Genomic DNA, 24,386 nt, shown 5'->3' on the forward strand with positions numbered 1-24,386 from the left:
TGTTAGGGGGACCCTATTGCTGGGTATGAGTTTTGTCTAAATTTCAGGCAATAATAGACCTCATCCCAATTGGTGAATTCAGTAGATGAATTAGTATGGATAAGGTTTGTTGAGGTAATTCCCAGTTAGGAGAATGAGCGCATACAGGGAGACGTATTTGAAAGAAGTGTTTGAATAATACACACACAGCACACAGATACACTGTACAGTAAATGTAGGTTTATTTTACTTTCAATAAAGGTTTAAGAAAAGTTCAAAAATAAGCAGTCCAAAGTAATTCACAGGTAAGATCAGTCAGTTTTCAATCCAGGGATAATCCAGTAACAAACTCCAGTGTCAAAAACAGTTCAATATCAGACTTACATCAAATCCAGGAATATCAGTCAATTAGGAAAAATGGAACGGCAATACTCTCCAACAGAAGGAAACAGAGACTGACTTACACTCTCTTCTGAGACTAAGACTAAGACAAACCAGGTTTCTGGGTCCATCTTATGGCTGTTTGAGAAACCACACCTAATTACAGTTTTGCATTTTCTTAAAGATACAGTTTTAAAATGTCTATCCTGGTTTATACATTGTCCAACCCAAATAGCTGTTAGGTGACTTACATTCCTAACAAGGTTCATACCTTCTTTTCAAAATGGACATAGTATTCACTGTTCTCAGCTTTTTGTATGTATGAGTGTGCCTGTGAATTTGAAAAATCTCATTTGTCTTTTAACAGATCTCTGGTTTGGACATAGCTTTCTTCGCATTAATCTGTTAAATCTGTTTCCTGCAGTGCCATTTTTGAGGGCACATGAGTATTGGGGGCGGGGGAGAAACTTTAATACATAAGGGAACGATAAATTGTGCTCTCAAATATTCTTTGCTGATGTAAGACATGGTAGATTCCTACCAAATACGTTATCATTTACATTGTGTACATCAATCCAGAAAGTATATAATCCTTTACAAACAGCAGTAATGGATACAATTATAAAAAAACACTCACAGGAAGAGCAGAAATTATTTTTGAAAAGGCCAGTTTTTCCCTATACACTACTGTCTCATAGACAGTATTATTTGATGATGGCAAAGACAGCATTGATTGTTGAAGTCCCAAATAATCTGATACCTGTGCCTCAAGTTCAAGGTACACGGTAGTTATTCTAAGCCATGGTATATGTCTCAGAAAAATTGTTGTTGTAAATGGGGTAGGAATCTTGAGAATTTTTCTTCCTCTACCAGCTGAGTAAATTCTGCCGAAACGTTGCTACAACTTTAAAAGCACAACTATAATGATGTGGGAAAATACCCGAACAAAGCTGAATACCACACACACACACACACACACACACACACACACGTGTGTGTATCTATCTAGCTATATCTGTCTATCTATCTATCTATCTATCTATCTATCTATCTATCTATCTATCTATCTCCATTCCAATTCAATTCTATCATTAATATTAGTTAGAATCTTAATATCTTTAACAATTCTTTTCAACTGAATATCATACTTCCTTGGGAACACTTATAAACTTTCCATAATTAATTTTTTTTCATATTTCTCTTCATTTATAGTTTTATAAATCATTAATAATAATTAAAATGTTCCCATCCTTTCCTAATTTCATTCTCTCATTCTCTTTATTTCATTTATTTATTAACAAACATTCCACCGCATTGCAATAAGTATTTTATCCATCATTTTAATATTTACATTGTTTCATATTTTCTAAAATTATTTCTATTTCTAATATAACAATACTATCTTATATACCTTTGCAGAATCCCTTTTCAATTAAATTTTCACCCATTATCTCTAAATAGGCTTATACTTTCAATCCTTATACGTTTTCCGTTTCTCTATATCTTGTTTCTGTCTTTTATAATTTCTTTTCCTTTCCTTCTTCCCCCTCTTCTTCCCCCTCCCCTTTTTGCCCCCTTGTCTCTACTTCTAATTCTCTCTTCTGTGATCCTCTCTTCTGTTGCTTCCTAATATTGTAATTATTTTTCAAACTATTCTTTTTTTGGGTTGTTTTTTCAAATCTTAAACTTTTCACTCTCTTTCCCCCCCTTTCCTTTTTTCCCCCCACATAAAATTACTTGATCATTAAAGATGGCTTCTTCTTTGTCCCAACCTTCTTGTTCTCCAAGCATTTCTTGTTGTTTCTCATAGTTCCAGATCTCCATTTCTAAAAATTGAAATATGAAGCCAAAAGAACCTCTTCCTTCTTGGGCATCTTCTTTCTGTTTTTTAAGTTTCATTTTCAGTTCTTCTAAAAGTGATACAATTTTAAACACTTTTAAACAACCACCTGATTGATTTTAGTCATTTAAATCCAATAACCAACAATCCAAAAATCACCAAGTAATCCAAATAATCCAAAGCTGTTTCTTCTTGCTTCTTTTTTCCACTTTCTCTTCCTGGGGTTCTATTATTTTGTTACAAAGTTACAGTTAGAATGTATCTTTTAGGAATCTTGTTAAGGTTTCACTGTAAGTTCCTTTTAGTTCCAGGCAGTCTCCTCCATTTTTCCAGATCCCGCCCTTTTATTCTTCCCTTTTCTCTCTTTTCCTGCTTTTAAAGGTTTTGAGTATCCAAAAGTCTTTATTATCCCTTTGACATTTTATTTTCAGCTTAAATGCCTATTGATGTCAAAGTGGATTCTTGTCAATTTCTTACTTAAATCTCTTAGCTGTCAGTAAGGAAGGGAAGAAAAAAGAAGGCCAAATCCTTTCCCTTCCCTCTCTCCTTCACTGCTTCAAAGTCTTCTTTGGGAACAATGTTTTTTTATGGTTCAAATTCCAGGGTACCTTACGTTGTTGCTCTTTCAGTTTAACCCAATCAACCAAAACTTTATCTTCTTATCTTCCTCCTGCACATTCTTTTCCGGTCGAGTTCTTCTTTGAGGTGGCCATTTCTGACCACTGCTGCAAACACCTTCAGGAAAGGGAGTAATGGCCAGCTGAGAAGGAGAGAAGCGGCTCTCTTCAGCCCTGCTGGCAGGCTCCCCCCTCTTCACCACCTCTACGGGATGGCTTAGCCCCGAATCCAGCTGGCTCGGGGGTGCTCCAGCGGCAAGCACGGATCAAAACGGCGCATGATCGTGGATTTTGGTCCGTCGCTGAAGAAGCTCAAACCGGAAGTCCACTCCTTTTCTTTTTTTAATGAAAGAACACTCAAGTACATGTACTTACAAGTACTTGAGTATTTGTAAGAAATGAAAATTAATGCACATGATACACTTAAATGAAGCACTGTCAATCATTTACCATTCTCTGAAGAGATCATTATTGAAAAGTGCTGGCACCCTTACACTTAACAAGGTCATATATTGTAGTTTGAACACAGTGAACACACAAAAAAAATCCAAATTTAAAAAAAATACTTTGTAGAATCATAGGGGTGGAAGCGACACCTTGGAGATCCAACCCCATGACTAAGGCAGGAATTCTCATCTCAGACAAATGGTTGTCCATTAAAAAAAAAAAAAAACTTCAAGTGAAGAAGCACCCACAGCTCTGAAAGGCAAACTCTTCCATTGATTAATTTTTCTGTTAAGAAATTCCTCCTTATTTTCAGATTGGATCTCCCTCTAATGAGCTTTCATCCATTTTTTTCTTGTCCTCTGCTTAAGGTGCTATGAAGAATGTCCTCTTCCCTATAGCTATCCTTCAAGTATTCCAAGACTGCTATCATGTTTCTCCTCAGTCTTTTCTTTGTTTTACAATTTTAAATCACCTTGTAAGGCAGAAACATCCTTTGATCTAAGAAGACTTTCTTTTTGAATAAACATGTGTTGGATTGTTTGGTTAGTGATGTTGTTATACCATTTCTATACCATTTTCCAATCAATGAAGTTTTACAACTGTAAGTAAAACAGTCTCATTGTCATTCTCTGTTTCTACAATTCTATCTAAGTTCTGTGTTGTTTTATATGATCCTTCTTTTACCATGCTCTTGTTAGGAACCTGCAGCAAATATATTATAAGTTGCCTTATTCTGAACCTAGCTTAGTAAAATGGATACTGAATATCAGCAGCTGTCAAGAGCAACACTTCTAGTCCTATCTGGAGATGCCATACAAAGCATCTGCTCTATCACTAAATTGCAGCTATTAGTCCATATATGGTGATTTTCTGATGTCTGATGCCAATAATTCTGCACACTGATACAATGGCCTCATCACTCTAATACTCAAGGACTTAAAACTATTGGGTCTTTAGTGCTCACTGAGTTACTGATAACGTTACCTAGTTTGGTAATGAAATTACCAAGAAAATTGCCAAGCTCAGAGAGCATCAAGGACTGCACATTCAACCATAAGCTACCAATATTCTCTTCTATTGATACTTAAAACTATACAAGCCAGGAAACTGTAGACCAACTACCCCTGGAAGTCTTCTCCAAAAGAAAAGAAGCAGATTTTAGAATTCATGAAGAAATACAGTTAACTATGAAGGCTTATAATATGCAAATAACTTTTCACTTGCATCAATAACTCTTTTGTGTAATTTCTTGGGGTGACCAACAGTTGTTTGTTGTTGTTGTTGTATGTAAGCATATACAGGCATAGGTTAAAATTAATGTTTTTTGGTATTCAAACATGATTTTAATATCGAAACAACTTATAAAACTCTCTTCTAGATAATGCACTTTGTGACTTTCTGCATTAATAGTTAAATCCTATGTCAAATACATAGAGAAAAAAGTGTTTATTTTTTTCATCTCTCTGATTAAAAGAAAACCAACATGCATTAATTGTACTATTTTCTGTCTATTCAATATTAAACTAAGGATTAGGTGGCAAATACTGATGTGGAATCTAAGCCAAATTTTCTTTGATGCAAAGCATTTTTCCCCATAATATGATAGACAAAATATGGAGGTGCTTAACCCTTTTCTTGTCTTTTCTAAATTGAAGGATTATCACTTCAATGACAGTATTTGCTGAACTAAATGGGAAAAAAACAGAGAATGGAAGATGGAGTAAGTGAGTGAGTGAAAACAGGGGGAAACATTTTGCTGAGAATCATTTGCGTCTTATGAATACAAATTGAATAAATAAATAATAAACTGCTTCTAATCAAATTCTAATCCAGACATGTCGGTTCAGACTTTTAGTTTCATGTTTTCCATCATATGCACATTACTTTATTACAGGTGGTTCTTACTTAACAATGGGAATTGGGACCAGAATTTCCACTACTAAATCATGTAGTTGTGGCCACACCATGTAGCAACTGCAAACCTGCAAATCCCCATTGCTGTCATTAAGTGAGGGTTACAAGTTCCCAAGAAGCAAAGTCAGTGAGAAAGCAGGCAGGAAGTTACAAATCCCAGGAGGCTCCCAAACCATGTGATGGACAGATAAGTGCTCTGGAGTGTGGCGAGGCCAAGGATGACTCTGAGTGCAGATAACTGGGGGTGGCTGTTGCAGAATGCAGGAGGATGCACAGATGGCTGTCATAGCTCAAATGTGCTTGGCTTGATAGGTGATGAGTAGTGTAGGTGGGCATGCCTGTGGTTGCTGTGGCATGCCACAAATGCAAATGTGGTTGGGTGAGATGTATGTGGCTGCTACAGCCAAACATGAATGCAGCTGGTAGTGCAGGTGTGCATTATGGAGTGTGAGTGGGAGGTTGCCATGGGCAGAAGCACGCCACAAGGTATGAGTTCCCCATGATCTTGTAATCAGTAGCTGGGCTTCTTGAGAGAAAAAGTGGTGGGATCAGGATCAACTTACTGGAGCAGCTTGGAGCTTCCCTGCTGGCTTTCCATTAACTTTGCTTGTTCTCACAAGCTGGCAGAGAAGGTTCCAAACAGTGATCAGGTGTTTGTGGATGCTACAAACATTGTAAGTGTAAGCCAGTTGCTGAATAGCTGGATTGTAATCATGTGATTGTTGGGCTGTTGGGATGACTGAAGCCTCAAGGTTTGGTCATAAGTAACTTTGGATGGTCCACTATACCATGGACCATTATAACTTTGAATGGTGTCTGAACAAGTCAGTCATTAACTGAAGTTTACCTGTGCTTATATACACACATCTATGAAAGCAGAAAAGAATAAAGAGTAGAAGGTTTGCTAAGTGAAGATGAAGATAAGCACAGCACTGAAAATGCTATTTCGTAGGAGTTAGTGAATATGATATCTCACTGTCAAATATCTTGATTGTTATTCACAGCTCATCCTTCATTTTAGCAGAATCTCCCTGAAATTGTAACAGCAGACAGTTTTTGTTGGGAAGAAATAAATCAGATCAAACCTTTACATACTCTGAAGGAACCTGGGAGGATTGTCGTTGACATCCGTGAGTGTGATATTTACTGTGGTTGATCCTGATAGCCCTCCAACTTGTCCAGCCATATCTTTGGCTTGAATGACAACTGAATAATGTTCTCTGGCTTCCCTGTCCATGTTATGCAGAGCTGTTCTTATGACTCCTGTAAGTGTTGAAAAAGGGGGGGAAGCAGGAAAGAAATATTATTCTAAGCTTCAAACAAACAAACAAACAAACAAACCAGTAAGCCATTACCCAGAACCCCACCCCCATTCATATATCAAATTAATTGATACGATTCATAGAAATTAAATGCACTTATATGATAAGGATGGATAACCTGTTAATAAATGAGAAAACCAATTCACACAAGCTGTCAGGTTTAGTGCCCAGACTGAAACAGAAATTCCAGGACACCTGCCTTCATATGGCTTGACTGGGTTCTAGGTTTAACTCAGTTTAAGACTTTCAGATACATAGCAAAGCATGACTAAGTAAGAAAGTCTATTGCATACTAGAGAGAACTGTCCTCCCTCATTATGAAGATGTAACATTCTTTTTATGCCCATTGTAGTTTAAATTCTATACTGTACTTTCTCTTGTTCTCCCCATGGTTTGGTGGATTATTTGCCCTGCACTTCTTAATCTTGAAGCTGGGCATCTGTTGGTTATTGATATTATAGACATTTCTGCTTGAGAAACTCTGGCTATCACATGTAACCCAACATATGCACATGCCCACATTTATATCTCCTCAAATGATTGTAAATTGTATGAGCTCAATAAATAATTTAATCAAATTATTTGACAAAGATGATATGCCTTATGACATATAAAAAGTTTATGAATGGATCAACACACACACACACACACACACACACACACACACACACACATATTTATGGTGGGACCATTTCACCACACTGGGATTGGCCCATACTACTTGTGGAGGCAGAGGAGGCATGCTGTAGGTCCCATCAGCCCAATTATTACAGCTGGCGGGGTCCAGGAGGAGGGCCTGCTTCTGCCCTCTGGAACATCTTGCCCGCTGATGTGAGGTTGGCCCCCAACCCTTCTACCTTTTCATAAGGGCCTAATGAGGTAGCTTTGCCAGTCAGCTTGGGCCCCGATGGGGAAGAGTGAAATGGAGATGATTGATTAATAGTAGATTTCCCCCCCTCCCATTTGCCCTCACCCTCCCCATGTGGCTTTTCTTTTAATGTTTGCTTTTATGTTTTAACTGTATATGTAACTGCACGCTGCCCAAAGTTACTCTACGGTAAAATGGGCAGTTAAACAAATAAGTAAGCAAGCAAGCAAGCAAGCAAGCAAGCAAATAAATAAATAAATAAACAAATAAATAAATAAATAAAGTTTATTTTCATAATCTGACTTTACTGAGGAAAACAAACATTTTAACATAAATGGCTTAGTAGGCCAGCTCAGAAACAGCTAATTTTAGTACAATATCACATAACAGAATAACAACTTTATTTAAGTCAGATATTTTCATTCTTTTTCATCAGTGTAAATGCCTTTCCTATTGTTGTTATTATGAAATAAGGCTGCCTTCCTGTACAGACATGTATAGGCAAACATGCCTAAAATCATGGAGACACCCCAAAATTTCTTACAAAATAGAGATTTTATTATCAGAGAATCAGATTCATCACCTGATTCATTCCAGATTTTTTTAATAGAACAAGTTTTAAAGATTCGTAATATTTTACAAACTGAATTTGGAGAAGTGTAGCCAGTACCAATAATTCAACTTGGACAATAAGGACACAGGCATCAAAGTAGTCGAAGTCATCAAATTATTTTCAAAGGCAGCTCTGCATGGAAAATATTATTGCCTGAAAACATTATAGTAATTATTTTGAGTGTACATGACTCAGACTAGAGCTTTTTCTCCTCAGCTGGTAAGAAGTTCTCCTATTGATATTTTTTTTTTAAATCTCCATATGGACACCTTAAAAAGAATCAAGCAGTTCACTATAACTACCTTTTACATTTTCAATAATGTCCCCTTGAAGAAATTGAAATGTTCAATTTGTTTTTAAAAATTATCTCTTAGGAATATCACTTCAATAGCTGGCATAGATCTACTCATTTTGACAAATTCAGTTCCTGGTGGTTAGAACTTCCAGCCATGAATAGAAATACCATACTTTAAGCATCTACTCAATGATACGCCAGCTTTAGGTATGTGCAGAAATAAACACAGATTGATGAAAGTGTGTTACTGTACATGTTAATCATACACAAGTTGTGGTGTGGTAATAAAACATAAGTCACAATTGGACTTCCGGTTGCAAGGCTTCGGCGGTGGCAGGAATCTGCATCTCTGCGGGTCCCTGCTGCGCTCGCTGCTGAGGTACCCCTGATCCAACTGGATTTGGGGGTTGTTGCTACCCCGGAGGGGCAGCGGAAGACAGAGGAGATCCGGGGCAGGGGTCTGGGGATATCGCACCCCCTTTCCCCAGCCGGCTAGACTCCTTTTTCCTGAGGCGGTGGAGCGGCTGTCAGAAATGGCAGCCACAAAGGAATCTTCAACCGGATAAGATTTGTGCAGGAGGAAGAACCAGAAGGAGAAGTTTTCTTGGCTGAACCGGGACATTAAGATACTTTTAAACACCCTGGAAACCTGACTTTTGGATTGATACATTTGTTTCCAAAAGAAGTTGTTAAAACGGTGAAAGTGCTGAAAGGAAAGTTCACTCCCCTTCCTTACGGAGAAAGCAAATGAGCACTGAAAAACCTGCTTCTTTAAGGTAAAAATAAGCTCTTTGTTATAAGTGGGAAGGAGAGGACTAAAAAAACTTTAAAAATTTGTTGGAGGAGATGCCTTGAAGATTATAAGACCAGCAACTAACTGTAATACGGCTTTAAAATATATTTTGGGATTTTGCCCCAGGAGGAAAAACTGCAAAGAGAAGAAGAGGAAATATTTTGTGTCTGTTTGGATTGTTTGATAACTCTGACACTTGGAAATTACTCTAAGATTAAAAACATCTGGGTTGTTCTTAAAATTACAATGGCACTATCTGTGGATGGAATATGAAAATGGAATATGAAAAACTGAAAGAAAGAGAACAAGAAGGCAAGGATTCTTTGGGAGCTGTCTTCCACTTTTTAGAAACGGCGGTTTTTACATATCAGCAAATACATGAGGAAGAAGGAGAAGAAGAAGAAGAAAAGGAAGAAGCCATTTTTAATGGACAAAAAAGTTTAATTAAGAAAGAAAATAGGAAGAGAGGAAGGAAAAATGAGAATTTAAGATTTAATAAAACAACCAAAAAAAAAGAAAAATAAGGTGAAAAAAGCTACAATGTTAGAAAGCAACAGAAAAGAGAAATACAACAGAGAGGGGAAGTTAAAAAGATGGAGGTTAGGAGGGGGGGGCAAAAAGACCAGACTGGAGAAGAAAGGGAGGGAGAAAGGGGAAAAAAGCCACAAAGGTCTGAAACAAGATGCAAAAAAGCAGATTTTTTTTAGAGATAAAGGATAGAGTATAATTAAAGAAAGATTCTGCAAGAGTACATAAGATAGTATTGTAGTATTTGCATTTGAAATAGCCCATTGGAATATTATAAGATTCAACAAAATATTAAATATTAAAATGTTTAATAATGATAGATCTCAATATTCAATAAAATATTAAAGAGAATGTGTAAAATGATTGATGTTTAGTTATTGTTTAATTCATTATTGTCTTAATGTTATTATAAATTTACTATTTCATTTTCCTATTTTAAAATAATGTATTAAGTAGAATTAGAATTAGAATGGAAATTATATATTTAACTATATTATAAATTTATTATTCTTTTATTTTAAAATGCAATGTGTAGAATGTACTAAGCAGAATCAGAATGGAAATTATGTATTATTTTAAGTCTTAATTTAGGGGAAAGATAGAAAGGCGTCATACTTTAAAAGTGATTACAGGGGAAAGAGAAGAGATAAATAGATAATTGGAAAAGAACAGACAAAAGATACAAACATAATGATTTTAAAATAAGATGAAATAAATAAAATATAATTAAGAGAGTGAAAAGAAGGGAGAAGTTATATAGAAAATATAGAATGGTAAATAAGATAAGAATGGTATATAAGGTGAGCATGAATTTGATTTAGGTCTGTAAAAAAAGATGTAACCTGGGGCTAAGCCACTTTCCAAAAAGAAGTGTTATGTTTTATGTTTTGTGTTTTGGTTAGCTATGTTTGATTGAGAATTAATAAAACCTTGGAGGAATAAAACTAAAGGGAGAAATAAATTTGGAAAAGATATGTACAAATGATAATTAAGGAGGTTTTATGTTTTTATGTTTTGTTTTATGTTTTGTATTTTGTGTGTTTATGTTTGATTGAGAATTAATAAAACCTTGATAGAAAGAAATATAATTGAATAAGAGTGAAGGGAGAAACAATGAGAAATTCGGAAAAGATATATAGGTGTTTAAATGGAAATGTGATAATTTGGAACTATGTTGTATAAATGTTTATATTTGATTGAGAATTAATAAAACCTTGATAGAAAGAAATATAATTGAATAAAAGTGAAGGGAGAAATAATGAGAAATTTGGAAAAGATATATATGTGCTTAAATGGAAATGTGATAATGTGAAACTATGCTTTAAAAAATAATGTTTTATTTGCCTTGTTAAAACTTATAAGTAATTTTTAGAAAGGAGGTTTTATGCCTTTATGTCCTATGTTTTGTTTGTCTTTAAAAAATCAATAAAATTTGTTTAAAAAAAAACATAAGTCACAATTCATCAACTACTTTGGCATAATTTGGTATACATTCCATTAATTTGGATATCAAATATTGCATTGTAGAGACCAGCAGTGCTTTTTTAAAAAAATGTTAATGAAAGTCCTTCAGAACATGCAAGACCAAAAAGTTAGGACCTTAATACTTATTTAAAAAGCTGCATGTAGTCTTGGGCAAAGAAGAAGGTACTTAAAGAAATTCAAATATACCCCCAGATACTCCAAGGCACATTTTTTACAAACTCCAAGGCACATTTTTACATATCAATTTGAAATATTTGACCTGAAACAAACAAGTTTTGTAAAGCTCAGACCAAGCTATTTATTAAATTAAATTTACATTAAATGAAAACTAATTATAATTCAGTCCCACTAAAATCAATATGAAAAGTTAGTCATGGATTTCAAAGGCAATAAAATACTATTTATTTTGCTTTGGGTGTAAGACACTATGGCTACTGAGTTCTGAATTACTGCTTATTTTTCCTCCTGTGTAAAGCATAGGGTCTTTAAAAATCAGAATGGAACTGGCAGAACTAGAATACTTATTATTTCAAGTCAAATTCATCTAATCATCTAAATCTGCCTAACCATTCAAGGCATCTCTTTGTGTTTGCATGTGGACATGCATGTAAGCACACACACACACACAAACAGAATTGGGAAGTGTTTATTAGACTGTTGTTAGGAGTGCTCTTTGTAATATTGTGTAATATTTACAAACCATCCTCTCTGTATCAGAGAAGCATGAACAATAACAAAATTGTGCAGGTGATGATAATAATTTTATGTTCAAGTATAGCAATGGTGGGATTAAAAAAAAATACTATGGTTATGTGGGAATGGCTTAGTGTGCGTGGCGTGGCTTGGTGGGCATGACTTGGTGGGCGTGGCAGGGGAAGGATACTGTAAAATCTCCATTCCCTCCCCATTCCTGGGGGAAGGTTACTGCAAAATCCCATTCCCTCTCCTCCCCACTAACCTGCTTTCCAGCTCCACTCTCTTGTGCAGGGCAACAAAAGAAGACCCAGCCAATCAGCTGGGACTCGGGAGGCAGAGAATAGATGGGAGCAGATCCAGTCAGAGGTGGTATTTGCTGGTTCTCTGAACTACTCAAAATTTCTGCTACCAGTTCTCCAGAACTGGTCAGATTCTGCTGAATACCACCTCTGAAGTATAGCTTATATATTAATATGTATTCTAACATTAGCAAAGCTGACACCAAACAGAGTATACAACAACTCAAAGAAGAAGTGCAAGATCAGAAGATGAGGAGAGACCTGGCCCATAGGATTGCCAAGCGTCAGACATGACTGAAGAGATAACATTGTCATCATGCATTATAAATTAAAAGCCAGTGTCAGTCCCTTTTTTGTTTTATGTTGAAAGAAGACATCAAAGACTAACATTGGACTAAGACTGAAGGGCAAAATCTAACGTTTATACAAATTACTCTAAAATATATATTCATTATTCAAGATAATACTGAACTTATGCTTGGGTATCAGGTGGTTTATGGTTGGAGGTTGAGAGGCATGGTGTCATGCCCCTGGTGGAGACTGACTCTGAGGGAGAGGATGAACAGCCGACAGGGAGTGGAAGTGTGGCTCTGGAAGTTGTGGAGGAGGGTGGGGAAGGGCAGAGGCCCACTGAGCAGTCAGAGGAGGACCCAGGCCCATCCCCTATCCATCCTAGGGCACGAAGGGGGGAGGGGATAAGGGAGAGACATGGTCTACTCAGGAGGAGAGGGCCTTGATCCTCTTCATGGGCTGCAGCTGTGACAACTGAATAAGAGTATGGGCCTGCGTACTCACGAACATGGAAATATCTCTAGTTTATAGTTCCTCTGAGTTTGGTGTCCTTCCCAGTGTGTGATATCTGTGGACATCCTCCAGCTCTTATCTTGCCTGGTTTGTGTTGCTTTTTTCCTTCTTCATATAACTTTTTGTGTGGAAGTTTTTTTTGTCTTCCGTCAAAGATATTCAGAGCTTGGAAGCAAAGTGAAGGAATAAAAGGGACTTCACCTGTTTTCTATGACTGTGTTTGTTTTGTATCCCACCCTGGGTCATCACACATGAGTTCAATTCAGAGTTTTGCTTTTTGTTTTACTATGGAAGCCCACTGACAACTATAAAACATGTATAGAAAATCCTGACACCCACTAGATAATTCTTGGACACTCACTCTCAGTTCAGCTTATCTCTCAGGTTTGTGTGGAAAACACTGGAAAAGGGAGTGCTACCAATATTAATATGAGTTTTTGGAAGATATAAATCTGATGAGTAAATATCATTTTTTAAAAAATAAAACTGTAAAAATGTCTTAATCTAGTGGCTCTTGGCTTTTCATGATTTGCATAGCTCACATCCAAGTAATCAAAGAACCTGGTCCCCTCAAAAGAAAAAAAAAATATGTATTCTTTTAAAGAAAGATATATTTATGTTTACAATCTGATATTATTGTTTACATCATTCCATCTTTTTCTCCAAGGTTGGTGCTACAGTATGAAGGCCACTTGAAGACTGCTGAGGGGACCTGATATTGTGAGCTGCCTTATCTACCATCAGCTGTTTGGAAGAAAAGTCTTTGCATTATCAATAAGGAGGAACATCATGAGAACATTCTTGAAGAGGACCAAATGGCATAACCTTGTGTTTAATCTTTTTTAACTATGTGTTTTACCAGAAACATGAATACGGTGCAAGATAATGGAGAACATACTAGTAATTAGCAGAAAGGGTCATGGATAGATGCCCATTAATGTTGCTATAGGATGACATATGTGACACAGGCTCCTCTATAGAATTAGCTTGGCAACTGCCAATAGTTACCATGACAGCGATATCCTACATTTACCTTGTGAAGAAGTGCATACAGTTCGTGCTGAATTGTTTCATACACTTTCATGGGGTAGTGGGTAGTTTAAGAACTTATTAATTTAAAAGCTTATTGCAAAAGGCTTCTGTAAGGAAGTTTAGGTGCAATGCTTAATAGTAATGCTTTTGTAGTGTGTATAACATATGTATACACACACACAGACACACACTCTCTCTCTTAACAATTTTTAAATGCTTAAAGTCATGTTCATCCTTCAAACTTTTAAAAAATGCTAATTGTTCATACAGGGTTTCAAAACTATTTTCCAAAAGGACTATATTATTCCTTTTGCTGAATTTTACATAACGAAATACATTTCAGTAGTTTAATTAACAAACTGCCATGATTAAAAATACATGAAATCCAAGATAATTACATAAAATCCTTTGCTAATTATGTTTTGCTAAAAAGGCAGTCACCATTCCTTTTTTTCACTTTTGAATTTGAAGTCTTAGCCATGCGTGAAGCTTTTATGACACTGACTGCTTATATAAGCTTTATGAGAAAAGCTTGGTTTTTATATATTTTAAAGTATAGAATTTTCCAAAGTTTTTGTTCTTTTCAGATTTTCTCTCCATGACATATGAATACATACTATACTCTTTTGAAAGTAGGAAATATTATCAATGTAATATGAAAACGTAAAGTATCAGTGTGCCTTAACAAATTTAACTAGATGGTCAAAAAACTGAATTTATACTTGTGTGGATTTCAATTAAACTTTGCTCTTCTAAGTAGACCACCAACATCATTAATTTTAAATAGTTTTACAAGGTGAATTCTAAGTCCAAGCCATTAGATGCAATAATGCCTGGCTAAAAGCTTTGAAACATTATCTCCTGAGAAATCAGCAGAATAGTGTCAGTTGGCAGGAGTATAAATGCTCTGGAATGTTCTACCCATATTAACTTGGATAAACTGACATTCACTTAAAAGACAGTGAGTCCATCTGAACTAACTGGACTTAAAGTCAATTAAACATGCAGAGGATGACACTATTAAATTATTTTCTTGAAGGACGCTGACTAATTGAAGGCTAGCTGATGTTAAACTTCATAATTAATAGGAAGGACAAGTTGGAAAGAAACATTATGTATGTGCGCACATGCCTGAATAATCAGACCCATTAAACTTATCAGTCTGTTTAGTTTTTACAGCATCAAGCCTAGCTATTTTCTAATGTGTAGCCGTGCAGGAATTTAAATTGTTTTGTGCAATTAAACCTTTAGTAAAATCTAGTGAGTTCATTATTCCAGTGAATGAGTTTCCTTTTAATATACATATGTATGCTTGGGCATGTGTGTGTGTGTGTGTGTGTGTGTGTGTGTGTTTGTAAGCATAAGTGTGTGACTATGACACCTCATCATAGTCATTTGCTGTCTGATTGAACCCCTGTGCTACTAACCTGGCTTTATGGGTAACAGTCCTATCTACACTAGTCTTAAGTTTATATATCCATTTACATCCTATGGCATGTTTACCTGGTGGTAACTTAACATTTTCGTATGCCTCCAACTTTTTTAATGATTCCAGTTCCTTGTCCATTGCTTTCTGCCAAGCAGCCTGATCCTTAGCAGGATACAGTTTCAGTTCAGTATAATTACTTGGAACTATATTCACTTGGCATACAACACTAGCCTGATATCTATCAGGTGGTCGTGTTACTCAGGTTGAATGTCTTGGTAATACAGGGCTTACTGGTGGACTTTCCTGTGCCACCTGCTCCTGTTCTTCTACCTCTTCCTGTGCCTGTTCTTCTACTTTCTTCTGTGCCTGTTCTTCCTCTTTATTCGTGGTTTACTGATTTTATCTTTAGGGACTATTTGGGTGTCAATAATAACATCATTTCTGGATTCCTGTTCCAGTATATCCCACCCAACGTGCTCAAGAAATTTTGCACTAGCACTACAATAAACATGAGCTGTGCGTTGATCCCAAAATCTAAACGATCTATGGTTGGCTTCATAACCTACAAAAAATAACTTCTTAGCCGTATGTTGCCCTTTCAGTCTTACTTGTGAGGGAATATGCACCCATGCTGGAGCTCCAAATGTGTGTAGATAACTTAAATTTGGTTTTCTGCCATGCCAACGAGTGAATGGCAATTCTCCAGTTGTTGTGTTAACTACATTGTTTAACACATGGTTACTTCACATTATGGCCTCACCCCACAGTGTTTCAGGCAAACCTGAATCAGATATCACAGTGCAAGCCATGGCTTGTAATGTTTGCCCTCTTTGTTCTATAAACAAGTTATGTTGTGGTCTGTAAGGTGCAGAATGTTTATGCTCAACACCAGCCAATTTCAACATAGTTTGGAATCTTTTGTTAACAAACTCAGTCCCATTATCAGTAACTAAAGTAATTACTTTACTTTTCATTTTTCTCCCTGCAAATCTTAGCCAGTTAAAGAAATGTTGGAATGTTTCTGTTTTGTTTTTCATGAGATAGCAGAAACCGTACCGTGAGTAATGGTCCATAATACTTAAAATATAGCAGGCACTTCCTAAACTAGGTTTCTTAGGACCAATTATGTCAGCAAACACAACCTTTAAAGGTTCTTTGGTCTTAAACCCATTAAGTCTGTTTGCAGGAATAACCTTGCTTTTCTCCTGGCTACAAGCATTACAGTTTAAATACTTGCTACAGGGTTTCAATTTTACTCCCTCTGACAATTCAACAGTTTGTTTGAGCATTTTGAAATTAATGTGCCCCAGACGTCTATGTAGTAAATGTATACATTCATCATGTGGCTTAACATTGTTATAAACTGAGTTAGCCATCTTCAACTGGTCATCATGTATCACATATAAATCATTCTCTAAAGTAGCAGGAACACCTTTACCCTCTTTCTCTATTATATAGTTATCTCCCCTAAAGGTTACTACATAACCAAGATTAACTAAAGCCCTTACTGATAATAAATTAAATTTCAGTTTAGGTACATATAACATATGCTCATTTATACAAGAACAATATGCAGTACCATTACCAGAAGCCTTCATCTTCCATCCATTTGCCAATGATACATGTTGTTTACTCGTAGACATCTTTATAAACCTCTTTCTATCTTTAGTAATGCATTGTGATGCTCCACTATCAACAACCTACAAATCATGGTTTACAGTTGAATTTCTAGACATAGCTAAACTAACATTCTTCTTGGCCTTCTGGTGATTACCAGTATTCTGTTGTTTTCCCTTCTTACAGAATCTAGCTATATGTAGGTTTTTAAATGTAGGTTTTTACTTCCAATAAACATTTAAGCAATTTCCAAGATAAGCAGTCCAAGTCATTCACAGGTAAAGTAGTCAGTGTTCAGTTCAGGGATAATCCAAATATCAAAGTCCAGTATCAAAAAACAGTTTAGTAAAAGACTTACATCAAATCCAAGAATAACAGTCAATACAGGAATGGCAACTCTCTCCAACAGAGATTCACTGAGACTAAAACAACCCAGGTTTCTGGCTCCATCTTATGGCCATTTGAGAAACCACACCCAATTACAGTTTTAGCATTTTCTTAAAGACATAGTATTAAAATGTCTATCCTAGTTTATATATTTCCAACCCAAATAACTGTTAGGTGACTTACATTCCTAACAGCTTAGGCAAGTTATTATTTTTTCACTGTCACCATTAACTGCTGCAGAATCAAAATAATTCTCTGACTTGAAATTCATGATACACTTCTTTAGCTAAATGCAGTCTTTTGCAATCAAAATAATGGAAGCAATTAGTGGCATCAAACTTTATTTCCAAGTCAGATAAAGTGTATATAGTATGTGGTATGAGATCAGATCAGATCAACTCAGATCAGATTATAGTGTATGAATTAGCGTTAGCCTTTCAGAATATTGGAATGATAAGAAAGCCATTCTAAACTAGTATTAATAGGAAACAAAATCCAAAGCAGGATTATTAACTCTTAAGAATATATAAAGCTTTTCTCCTCACATTTTCCTTTCATTATCCTAGAAGATAATACAGAATAAAATTCTTCAAAATAGAGCCATATTATCCAAAGCCACAAAAGTCATTTTTTTTTTCTATTTGAAATAGCCATGTGTTCTCAGGAAACACATTGCACTTGGGGAAAGTGTTGAGAAAATCTCATTTGGAATCCTCCAGGTCATTCACTGGGTTCATATTTAGCACAGCATAAATATATGCTTGAGTAGTTTATTAAGGGCATCTGCAGATAGCTGCTTAATGTGTGAACGAACATTGAAAAAATATTGAGGAAGTTATGTGCTGTGAGAGAAAGCCTGCAATTCTGAGATTTCTTCCTTGAGAATGGAGAGAGGAAATGAAAGGCTGAAGCCTAGCATAGGAAGGAGGCTGAAGGAGACAGGCAAAAGACTTAGCCATCAAGTTAAATAAACCATGGTCAGGTTGAGTTTTACTTATCCTAACCCCTGAATGATTCTCAGTAGATGGGTCTTCAAGGACCTGTTCTTCAAGTGACTGCTCAAGCAGCAAGTGGTCACACACCACAAGGCAATTACTTGGCCGTGTGTTTCCTCAGTCCCTGGGAATGAAACTGATGACTCAGAAAGTTTCTGCACTTCACAACAAACTTCTTCAGTGTAAAGACAGCTGCACTAAGTCAGATTCTTTCTTTGATTCTTTTCTTAGAAAAAGCCTTGGTTGAACTATAAGAGAAGTAGTTGGACTTGTCAAATCAATTTCACATTGGAATTGTGCAACTGCAGAAGCCCTAGGTTTTCAGCAAGTATTCATGTTTACCAGAAAGCATGGTTGCCTGCACTAACAACCTCACCAAGGGCTGAATATGCTTCTGGTTACAAAAGTGACCCAGGTGAAGGGCAGAAAATTAGGGAAATAAGTCATCCATTCTCCTAGCAGTAGCAGCAATGCCCTAGATCTGACATGGATTTCTCCTTGACAAATTCAAATATATAGTCTTAACTTGGGTCATGCCCTTGGCTTGGCCAACATTATACAACCCTTTGATCCATGCTACACAGCCTGAAGAAAATGAGGAGACACATCCAGATTTGGGCAACCAATTTAAGATTTGATCAAGGTGATATATCTCTTGCCTTCCAATCAGTTTCCAAGTGGGCGGATAATTTGTTGAAATGCCACATTCATGTCTGGAGGTTGACTTGACAGAGCAACTCATCTTTCTTAAGATAAATCCCCCATGCTGACTTCCCATATCTGCCTGCCACTGGAATAAAGTAGCTTCTTATCTTACCCTGTTGATTGTTGGTCTGCTCATTGTCTGATAAGACCAAGGTTGAGGGATGAGTATCTGATCATTTCATTCACTGGGGCAAGTCATACTAGGATGAGTTCCTGACTCACATCACTTGAGAGATGAAAGCTGAATAAGATCCATGCAATTCACCTGGTGATTCTTTTAGTCCTTGAACACAACACTCTATGAGGATTTAGTTACTGTAGTCCCTGCACCATCTGACTGTGATGGGATCTATCCATTGTCCCATAGCTTCAATCTGTAGCCTCATCCCATCATCCCACCCCATCTACCTTCATATGTACTGAGTGATTATCTTGCTGGGCATTAATCCCTGAGCCAACCAGCTCAAACAAGTTATACTCATGGGGTTCACATGCACAGCAAATAGGTGAGGTGCTGACCAATAAAAGACCACACAGCCCATTCATTGTACCTAGATGGCAAATTACTGCTGTGGGGAAGGTGGACTTCATGCAGATGGACTTCTAAGAGTGGTACCAAAAGTGTGTGTTTGTGAACGCACATGTATTGCTTTACTTCAGTTCACCCAGAAGTGAAGTTAATCTCCCTCCCCCAAGCATGACAGCTGGTTTGTTTCCTGCTGGATGCGATTTCTATTGATGTTTAGATTTGAATGGCTCTTAATATGCAGCGAGCATCTTCATCTTCGAAAGCATTCAGAAAACCCTACAATCAATAGGACAAAGGAGTATGCATAAAGTGCACATGTACATCTAAACCCAGCAAATGATTGTTATTAACCCCCCCTCCTGCTATGTTGACCTGCTAAGCTTAGGAGTATATATGCGTGTTCGTGATTTGATGCAGTCCATGGTGCATTTTGCTGCAAAAGCTTGTTTTGATGTGTTGATTTGCCCTGTTTTTTGCTGTTTTTCTGTAGAACAAGAGTTACTTCACTGAGCAAAGGTACAGCCTGAATCATAATTATTACAGTTAGGATGTAAGTGATAGCAGCCAGGCAGGAAGGGATTTATGTGTTTTCCACGTGGGCTTCTCTCCTGGGCAATTCCTTCTCTATTCCTCATTTGACCAAGCAAAAACTTTCTTGTTTTAAGCAGCCAAGGAAAAAAAAAAAACATAAATCTGCAAGTAAATTTTTAAATTCTGAAATGAAAGGCCATGGTTAGGTTTAGGCACAGACAACAGAAATTAAATTTAGAAACAGAATTAAGAAAATTTTGAAAAAGGAGGGTTTTTCAAATATAATCTTGTTAAAGTAATACTTTAATGGACTAACTCGAATTAATTATCTTTCTCCCAAAATATCCTCAAATTCTGGAAGAGGTTATTAGTGAAAAGAACTGTTTCCCGGGGAGAGATCAAGTACATGTACCAATTTTGGACTCACAACATTTCAGTGAAGGGCAAATGGCAACAGAGTTAAAATGTTTTGTATCTCTTTGCTAATGTTTAGAGTTGCTTAGTTTTTTGGAAAAAAAAACACACTTATTTTGATTACACTATCTCCTTATGTTTGGAATTTGTCAACTTCAGCCAAACCCAGTGTCCTTGTTAGTATAGTAGTAAGTATCTCCACCTGTCACACAGGAGATTGGGGTTCGATTCCCCAATGGGGAGACAAGGAAGGAAATCTGGAAGAGTAGTGTAGCCATTTGAAATCTATTTTTTTATTTATTTGATTTGTCAATCGCTTACAAGGTAATAGATATAAGTATAAACATGAGTAAGAATACAGGAAATAGGTACAAATAAATGGGGACAATAGGACAGGGATGGTAGGCACGATGGTGCACTTATGCACACCCCTTACAGACCTCTTAGGAATGGGGTGAGATCGATAGTGGTTAGTTTAAGGTTAAAGGAATGGGGGTTAGGGGATGTAACACCAGAGTCACGTAGTGCATTCCGGGCATTGACCATTCTGTTGCTGATGTCGTACTTTCTGCAATCAAGTTTGAAGTGGTTTACATTGAGTTTGTATCTGTTGTGTGCTCTTGTGTTGTTGTGATTGAAGCTGAACTGGTCATTGACTGGTAGGACATTGTAGCAGATAATTTTGTGTGCTACACTTAAGTCTAACCATAGGCGGCGTAGTTCAAGGTTGTTCAAGCCCAAAATCTCAAGCCTGGTGATATAGGGTATTCTGTTGCAAGCAGAGGAGCGTAGTACTCTTCTTGTGAAATACTTCTGGACACACTCGATTATATTAATGTCTAATATGCAGTGCGGATTCCAGACTGATGAGCTGTATTCGAGTATTGGTCTGGCAAAAGTTTTGTATGCTCTAGTTAGCAATTCGATATTTCCAGAGGAGAAGCTTCATAAGATTAGATTTACAACTCTTAATGCCTTTTTGGCAATGCTGTTACAGTGAGCTCTGGCACTTAGGTCATTTGATATGAGAACTCCAAGGTCCTTGATAGCCATTTGTCCTGATTGTTGTGTTGCTTTAGCTTTGGTTGACTCCAGAATGGTCAAGGGAACTCCCAGGAGGCATCCCTGCTTGTTTCAAAACATTTCTGTTTTACAGTACACAACATTAGAGATTGCGGCAAAGTTTCATTCTTTTTTCCCTATATTTTCCCACTTTTGTGCTTAAGTTGCAAGAATACAGTGATTTGCAGTTCTTTTTCCTAACATAGGGTATAGGTTTATCCAATTCTATGCAATTCTTATGAATATTTATATAGAAATGAGCTCCACCAAGTAGCGTTTATCTTCATAAACATTAAGAGAATTATTCTGAAATTTTCATAAATATGCCAAATAGTGCTGCTAGACAATTTAAATTATGTTGATATCGCAGTAAAATACATTTTGATTTGTGAATGAATTAAACATATATTTCTGTTTCCCTGGAGGGAAGGACAAATAAAAATGTTTGTGTTTGTTTGTTTGTGTGTGTGTGTGAGAGAGAGAGAGAGAGAGAGAGAGGCGGGGGAGATATTCAATCTTTAACATTTCTAGAAATTAGACCTTTAGAAATCAGTATTAGTGAAGAACATTGATAGGTGTTTCATGTATTGTTGTTTACATTTATAGACTAGTTCCCCAAAGACTTGTCTGGTGTTTCACAAGACACACCAACAATATACAATAAATGAATATCTACAGATAGAGTTCCCATACAAAGACAGAATAAAATTAAATGAAATCAATTGAACTCAACCTAAATTAAGATGAAATCAAAACTCCAAACTGAAAGAGATCTGTTTTTGAGCAGCTTCTGGATCAAGACAAGGTGGAGCCAACTGGATATCCACCAGACTTCCCATGTTTATATTTCCTGGAGTACCTGATCTACTTTGCATTGCAAACTTATCTATGAACAGTTTGAAAAGATTTTACTACATTCTTATAGTAGAAGTCATTTCAAGAGGATTGAAGTACTGTTCCATTATATTATACTGACATTAAAATTGTAATTTTCAATTTCTTTTTTTCTCCCTTGGGGTGCAAGCATAGGATAATCCTATGCAGTATGTCTGAATGCATGCACATTGGACTTCAGCATGAGAAGGTAACATGCTATTATGTTATCATATGAAGCCAGTCCATTTCTGCAATGCATTTCAAAAACTTGAAACAACATTCTGGGATCAACAGAAATACTAGATCTAGAACGTAACAGATTTAGGAGATATGCTGTTTCAATTCCAGAAATTGCTAAAGACTGAACCATATGTTAAGTACCACATATCTGTTTTAAAAAAGGTCTTTAAATAGCAATCCATTACATTTAAATAGTGTCAGGTTTTGGCAGTTCTATTTTTATAATCTGCTGTTCACATCCATTTGCAAAAAAAAATGAAGAGCACACTTTTACTATGATGCTGAAAGAGGTCATTTATCATCTGAAAAGTGATTATTAACAACCATCAAAATCTTCAGATTTAAATGATGAGTCATACACATTTTGTGAATAGAGGATTATGCTATGAAAAGGCTACAAAGAATAAGTAAATCTGACCAAAAAAAAAAAAAAAAAAGCTTTTGAAGAATTTAGGTAATGTAGAATAAATTGAAACTTAATTAAGTGTAGCAAAAGGAGTCCTGCAGACAAATATCAGATTGCTTATTTCAGATATAATTTTGCCACATTCACATTCCTTCCTTAGATTACCATTTTCCCCAAAGTGCCTTATAGGAAGAGAGTTGAGAATGTGAAAATAGTATTTTTGTTGCACTGCGTAGTGGTTCATATTGGGTCTAATAGTTTATCTGGCATGGGGAACCTGACTATTTTCTCCCTGCCATAATATTTCTTTCAGAAAGTAATCTTGCCAAAATCCCATCAGGCTGTTTGAATAAATGCTGCATCATCTTTCCTCAAAACAAGTTTTCTTTTATTGTTTCAGAAAACTATATGGTTCAATTTGGCCTCTACAATCAAGGGCTGGAAAACCAAAGTGCTAGTAACAGTTCATGTAGAGAATAGAACAGATTATATTATGTAAAGTTATGTAATAAACATAGAAACATAAACCTTTATACACATTTTAATTAAGCTTTCCTTCGCAGCCATCGTAACTGTGATAATTTCACTTCAATTTATATCTTGCATGACATTATTTTATTTCATGTGAAATTTGTACATTTTATGATCGATACATTCTTGTATGAATATTCAGATGAAGAAGAGCCCCTTCTATCCTGAACTGGTTTGCTTGTTTATATGGTGCCTTCAAGTAAATCTTAGCTCGTGATGAATGCTTGGACAAGTTCTTGCAGTTTTTTTGACCATGTGGCTTGCCCTTATCTTCCTGAGGCTGAGAGCGAGTGACTGGACCAAGGCCCCCAATCTGCCTTTGTGCTTAAAATCACAACCTTCTGTTTCCAGCCTGGCTTTCCAAACTGGCTCTCTTGGAACTGGTTTATTATTATGTAGTTAGCTAGATTCCATGGAGGCAGTCCTGGCTCCCTAGTGACTATATGTTTGAATAACTTCCCCCTTATTAATGCCATCAGTGAACAACCATAGTGGACTTTATCCATCGATTCCTTTTTCTGCATGTACCTTCCACTTTCAGGTGAACCTTTTTCACCATCTCCCCTTTCTACATTTCTCAATTGTGCCAAGCATAGTATTTATTTATGTTTTGTTTACCATATGCTCACATCTGACGTCTAAAGTACATACACTTCTTCCTAATTGATTAGCTTTAGTATTCCCCACATTCTGGCATTCACACAAACAAAGACCTTGCTCTAGTCAATAAAGTATATCTCTTAATTTCCCA

At 36.3% G+C, this 24,386-nt stretch overlaps 1 protein-coding gene across 4 annotated transcripts in view; it reads right to left on the minus strand.

Annotated features, from left to right (window-relative positions):
• The window catches only part of CDH18 (cadherin 18), a 659,070-nt gene that overhangs the window by 79,286 nt on the left and 555,398 nt on the right, over window positions 1-24,386 (minus strand). For all 4 annotated transcript variants that reach the window (XM_087961171.1, XM_087961173.1, XM_087961170.1 and 1 more), the window contains one exon: window positions 6,274-6,441. In XM_087961171.1, coding sequence (XP_087817297.1) covers window positions 6,274-6,441 — 168 coding nt within the window. The remainder of the gene's footprint in view (window positions 1-6,273; window positions 6,442-24,386) is intronic.

The sequence above is a fragment of the Notechis scutatus genome, chromosome 3, assembly GCF_049901735.1.
Source record: "Notechis scutatus isolate UNSWTSFEM ecotype Mainland chromosome 3, rNotScu1.2, whole genome shotgun sequence".
Lineage (NCBI taxonomy): Eukaryota > Metazoa > Chordata > Lepidosauria > Squamata > Elapidae > Notechis > Notechis scutatus.